The sequence below is a fragment of the Cynoglossus semilaevis genome, chromosome 1 (assembly GCF_000523025.1).
Source record: "Cynoglossus semilaevis isolate Cse_v1.0 chromosome 1, Cse_v1.0, whole genome shotgun sequence".
In the NCBI taxonomy this organism is placed as follows: Eukaryota; Metazoa; Chordata; class Actinopteri; order Pleuronectiformes; family Cynoglossidae; genus Cynoglossus; species Cynoglossus semilaevis.
In genome coordinates, this window is record NC_024307.1 from 122,328 (window position 1) to 128,656 (window position 6,329).

The following is a 6,329-nucleotide window of genomic DNA, read 5'->3' on the forward strand; positions in this document are numbered from 1 at the left end:
TGGTTTGTATTGTGATTACGCTTCTGCCTTTTCCCTGCCATGCCCAAGTTTTCCCTATAGATGGCGTAAAGAAAGCTAAAAACATATTAGCATTTTATTCTTTATGTATGACTTTTACATGTCATTTATCTTGGTTCACACAAATGTGCCATGTTATTAAATGTAACCGTTCTTACAGTGAGTGGGCCTGTTACCTGCACAACGTCCAAATCCCAGTTGTCTGGAGGAACTGGCCCACTTCTGTCAGACGATTCTTTGTCGGTAGAGAACCTTCCTTTCCTTCCAGTACCAGGATGTGGAACTGAGGTTCTTCTGACGGCTCATCAGGGACAAACGTGGCAGGTTGAACGCCGTTGCTTCTATAGAACACAAAACTGAAGTGACAAGCTCTGAAGAACAGGATGAAAGAACTGTTCTCCAGACACGTTTCACAGATAAAACTTTTTATTAGAAATTTCCATCAACGTAGAAGAATGGAGCGTTCACATTCATTGGTATCCTAGCATTAGAAGGAAAATGTAACAATGTGGTTCAGAACCAGTCAACGAAAGACAGATCTTTATAAACAGAACGTAGACGTAGAGACCCCGGAATATCTGCAGATAATTAAAAAAAAAACAAGATTTGACTTTTGTACATTCAAATATATACTGCATACTGCATATTACAACCCTGTGTAAAGATGAGTCCAAATGTTACACTAAAAAAAAAGGATTAAACAACATGAGGGTTGTGTGATATTTTAGATCAACTAATTCACCCAAAGATTTTCTTTTACCAAGATTTACATTATCAAAAAATATCAAATAAATTAAAAAAAAAATGCATCGACAACATAACAACCTGTACAAATAAAAATATTTCAGATATTTAGAAAACAGTGCACATACTTCAACTTTACTGCTCGTCCTGACTGACGTCTGTGGCTCAGCGTCTCCTCAGATGGATCAAAGTTCTTTGGTTTTTTTTTAAAAGTACAAACTGATACTACAGTAGTACTTAAGATGTGACTGAAGAAGAATCCTGAGGAAGTCCAGTACCCAGTAGGAGTTGGAGATAAAAATATGTTTTCTTTTACAAAGTTTATAGTAAAATATTCATAATTTACCTGTAACAAATGTATCAGCAGGCTGAATATCTGCAATTCCATTTTAATTAGATTTATATTTAACTGTTTCTCTAGAAATGCAAACAATAAATATCAATTATTAATTAAAGCCTAAATGATGAACAAATGGTCACAATGGCTGCTGGGATGTGTCCAGTAATGTGTGTACTGTCCAGTACTTTGTGTACTGCTCAGTACTCCGTGTACTGTCTAGTACTGTGTGTACTGGGAGGAGGCTGTGTGTGTTTTTTCACCGTCACTGTGACAGAAATTTGATCAAGAAACATTTCCACCTCTCGGCAGGCGGTCGCGTGAGGATCAACATCTGGTTCTACACCCAGGGGAGTCAGAGAGACCACAGGTCCGTAGTCGAGTGAAGTGGCGTCCGGTCTGTCCCGCGGCCTACACGGGGCTGGGATGAGCAGGGCCCGTGCTGCAGCTCTGAACCGGTTCATAGAAACATTCTTCGTTGACGACCGACGTCAGACTCTGAATGCTGAACTCTCTCCCCAGCACCGCGTTCATGTCCACTGGGCCACAGGGGGCGGCGGCGGCGGCGTCAGTCTGATCGTCCAGTGACCTGCTGTGCTCCTTCATCTTGGACAGTGCAGCCTGGCTCCTCGTACTACCGGGCTTCTTCTTAAGAGCACTTTGGCGTCCTCGTTTCTGTTTGTGCTGTGGCTCGGGAGTGTCACCGCCACCCTCAGGTTGGACACAGGGGGCCAGTGCACACTCTAAAGCAGCGTCATCAGAAAGTTTAAGTTGGAGGAACTGGGCCTCGATGGTGCTGGAGGGGGAGCTGCCGTCTCCGCTGTCCATCTTCGTCCCTCCCTCGATGAAGCCGTCATCGTCCTCGTCGCTCAAAATGTCCGACTCCTTGACCGAGGGGGAGCGAGGCTGGGGGCCGGACACGGGTCTCTCGGTCCAGCTCTCCTGAACAGGGAGGCGGCGGGAGCCGGGGGAGGAGTGGGCGGGGACGGCGCCAGACAAACTGTAGGTTCCGCTGCTCAGGCTTCCTTCGTCAGAGTCTGGCCCCGGTTTCAGACTTCCTGTCTGGGTGGAGAAGTCTACGTGAGGCTGCTTACACAACCAGGAAGCTCTGGAGGAACCTGGAGGTGAGGAAGGGGGGGTGTGGGGTGGGGGAGGAAGGAGTCAACAACTCTGTTCTGAGCAAAGACAGACTGTAGAACCAGCAGCACTGGTCACATGGTACTGTATAGACAGGAAGTACTGTTTGAAGTACTGTTAGTCAGCTGATAAAGTACTGTTAACCCAGTGACCTCTGAGGTCACATTCAAACATGTTTTTGCAGTGAAGCTAACAGCTAACAGCTAACAGCCTGAGAACATGATAACTTTCCGTTACAGAGTAATACAATATGGTGCTCAAAAAATACTTTTTGAAGAAGTACACAGTTGAGTTAAAAAAAAGTACTGCAGAGGAGTCAGAACTACACTCTCTGTGTCTCCTGTGTTGTAGGACACAGTACTAACAGAGAATCACAACCTCTGGACAGCAAACACACACTCAGCAAAAATACTCTCTTAGTAATGAATACACGGCCTTTAAAGGTAATGAAGTATTTTTTTCTCTTAATGCTGAGGTTTAAGAACAGTTCAATTAGAAACAAGTGTCTCCATAAAAATGATTCAGTGACACAGACAGAAACTCCTGCTACTGCTACTGCTGCTGCTACTACTGCTGCTACTACTACTACTGCTGCTGCTGCTACTACTACTGCTGCTGCTGCTACTGCTGCTGCTGCTGCTACTACTGCTGCTACTGCTACTACTGCTGCTGCTACTACTGCTGCTGCTGCTGCTACTGCTGCTGCTGCTGCTACTACTGCTGCTACTGCTACTACTGCTGCTGCTACTACTGCTGCTACTACTACTACTACTACTACTGCTGCTACTACTACTGCTGCTGCTGCTACTGCTGCTGCTGCTGTATGGTTAAACAGACACTGATCACACACAAATAGTTCCTAGTAAATATCCGGTGCTGGTACTGATTCCTCTAGGAATCACTGACCCTCACCCTAATATATGATTATTATTATTATTATTATTATTAATAATAAAAGACAGAAACATCGTGTGACGGACATATATTTCCGACTCACCCAGCCTGGCAGAGGAGGGCAGAGTGCTGTGCAGCGGAGCCAGACGAGCCTTTCTCTCCAGCGTGCCCTCCCTCTTCATGCACCTCCTCACGTTCTCCCTGAGAAGCGAGCGGATCACCTTGATGATGCTGACCTTGCTCTCCGGCACGCTGAGGAGGAAACACGGTAACATGAGGAGAGGGTATCTTTGGAAAAACTGGATTTCTGAGGCTAAATATAAATCAGAGGTGGGAGGGGCAGATGGTGGGGGGAGAGGGCATCGGTGCTGCAGAGCCAGATTCGGTCCCCAGTGTGGAGAGAGATTTAATTCATTAGTAGTGATCCCAATTTCACAGTGGTGTAATGAGAATTGCCAATTTGGTCACAGGCTACGCTCGCCGCTGCTCTCCACACGGAGGCGCTCCATTAAGTTGGAAAACATCGTTAAATGACGCGGTAACGTCAACAGTCGCGTAGTGGTTCCACGTGAAACAAACTGTCAGCTGAGTTTTCACCAGGAAACTATGACGATATGAACCAATATGTCTGACCTGGAAAAATATCTGATGAATCTGAAACAACGTGAAACATTTACGTGTTATTTTAACGCGTTGAAGTGAGAGAAATATGATCGGATTCAGGAGATAATGAAGTAAAATTATTAACTAGGTCGGTTTCTCCACTAATAATAACAATAACATTGTAATTAATTTGCCTTGTTGGCCTCATGAGGGGCCCCGCTCCCTACTTTGGTAACCGTTGGCATAATGAATAATTTCATTACGCGATTTTTTTTTTCCCCCCGACTCTGACTTGACGTGTTTTAAATGTTTAACGACTCAAAATCCTTTCAATCTCATGTCACGTGCGACTTTTTTTGTAGTAATGACTGCAGTAGTACCCATGAATACTGTAATACTGGTCCCACCTGCTGTACAGCTGGAAGACGGTCTCCGGTCTCCCCTTCACCTCACACCTGGAGTGGACCAGCTCCCAGAGGCAGGCGCCCTCCTCGGCGGGCGGTTCCTGAGAGAGAGAGGAGGAAATAAAGGAGTCAGGCGGTCACATGGTTTATGGTTCCTGAAGATGAGGAGGAAAGAGGTGTGTGTGTGTGTGTGACCCAGTGTGAGCTTAAAGGTGTGTGAGCTTTGGTTCTGTGTGTGTGTGTAAAATACGACAGAAGAAGATTTAGTGGATGTACTTTATAAGTGATTTAGTGGTGTGGGGGAGGGGGAGGAGGAGGAGGGGGAGGAGCCTGACCTGCAGCGCGGAGAGCGGGACGAGCCAGCGGAACTTGAAGGTGTCCGAGTCTCCGTGGGACAGCGTTGAACGAGCGTTGGCCTGGACGTCACATAAAAACGTCACATGAGGTGAAAACGCTCGGTGAATTACAACGAGAGAATTTATGAGGCTCCAGAGCCGACGCAGTTCTCACCATTTTCTTCTTCAGCTTGTTCTCCCTGTAGACCAGGATCACTGCTTTCTTAAAAACTGCGGAGAGACAGAACAGACAGTTTCAGTACCGACTGCGATGCCTCCTGGGGACGAGAAGCGACTGAAGGAGCGCGGCCCACAGACGCATTTCAGATGCTAGCTTGAAGCTGTGAAATATGCAGCCGCTCCGTCGCTCTGATATTGAAATGGAGCGAGATGTGTTTGAACACTTCCGCAGGCAGTTTAACGGCGCGCGGCAACAAAACCAATAAAGTGTGACGCTTAAAGTGATTAGACATCAAACTGTCGACATCGCAGGCCGACGTCAGGACGTTCGTTGTGCGTCGAGACGAAGATGACAGCGAGAGAGAGGGAGAGAGCAGAGATTTTTGCTTTCGACTTTGACAAATACGCAACAATAACAATGCCACAGCGTCCAGACTCACCAAACACAGTCATTTCTGGTTCTTTTCTCATGCGACCCAGTGACGGATGTGGATTGAGCCAGACCACGGAGGAATGCATGAGAAATTCACCCATGGAGATCTCTGTGACCTGAGAGGGAGAACACACACAGAGGAGATGGATGAGAAAACGAAGAGACGGGAAAATAAGCAGCCAAACGTCCACAGTGAGAAGACACAGTACTGTAGACAACATTATTTCACATTCACTTTGAATATTTATACTGCAGTACTTTTCCCGGCTTAATATTCTATCAATTTGTTAATGTATTCAGTCCCTGTAGGATGGTGTGTGTGTGTGGGCGGGGGTGTGGGGGGGGGGTTAAGGTTATAGACGTGAACCCACCTCCTTCTCTGGTCCGGTCTGCTCCGTCACCAGCAGGTCAAACACGGAGCCGTAATCTTCGTAGATCTTCTGCATCTCATTGATGTGACTGGCCACCTTCTCCATGGCCTTCAGAGCCTCTGTGGAGACAAAGACAAGGACAAGGACGAAGGAGTCCAGGGGGAGGAGGGGGAAGAGAGAGGGGGGGGGGTTAAAGGTGAATTAATTTATTCTTTTATCATAGCTGCAAATTCTACTGCACCTAGAGCTGTAAGGAAATATCCATACACTGAAATATCGGGATATCTCCTTTCCTGATCCCGTATCAATCTCCATCATCAGTGATTGATTTTTTTAATCACCAATTCCTCAATAATAATAAAAAAAACCTCAATATATCGTCGTGTCTATAGTATCGCGATCTATCGTATCGCTGCTCTGTCTATGTCAGGATTTCTTTCTCGCCCACATGGTGTCACCTCCGTTGCATCTTAATGTGTGGATCAGCATTAATGCCTGAGCACACTGGTGGTGTGTACAGATGTGTGTTTGTGTGTGTATGTGTGTGTTCTTCTCTGCCTACCAGTGAGGTGGTAGTGCTCTTCACTCTCAGCGTCAGTGAGAGACACCAGCTCCCTGAGCAGCAGCGGGTATTTGAGGACCCTCTGAACCGGTTTGATCAGGTACGACTCCAGGGTGGAGGAGTGCTGCTTGGTGGGGTTCTTGGCGTCAAGGAACTCCTTAAAAGCCTGGTCTGTCTTTGCTGTAAAAGAAAAAAAAAGAAATTAAAAATTAATATGAATACTTCAGCAGCCAGTACAGCGTTCTATGTAGTATAATTAATTATATCAAAATATCCCATACATCTGGCCACAAGAGGGCATCATCAGCACT

General features: G+C 46.2%; 1 protein-coding gene across 1 annotated transcript in view; it reads right to left on the reverse strand.

The window, feature by feature from the left end:
* Positions 1–426: 426 nt before the first annotated feature.
* tiam2a (TIAM Rac1 associated GEF 2a) overlaps positions 427–6,329 on the reverse strand; it is a 49,316-nt gene continuing 43,413 nt past the window's right edge. Inside the window, exons 20-27 of the mRNA XM_025056937.1 lie at positions 6,019–6,198; positions 5,457–5,575; positions 5,093–5,201; positions 4,648–4,703; positions 4,465–4,553; positions 4,141–4,248; positions 3,234–3,382; positions 427–2,217 (exon numbers count right to left, since the gene is read on the reverse strand). Coding sequence (XP_024912705.1) covers positions 1,511–2,217; positions 3,234–3,382; positions 4,141–4,248; positions 4,465–4,553; positions 4,648–4,703; positions 5,093–5,201; positions 5,457–5,575; positions 6,019–6,198 — 1,517 coding nt within the window. The 3' untranslated portion in view covers positions 427–1,510. The remainder of the gene's footprint in view (positions 2,218–3,233; positions 3,383–4,140; positions 4,249–4,464; positions 4,554–4,647; positions 4,704–5,092; positions 5,202–5,456; positions 5,576–6,018; positions 6,199–6,329) is intronic.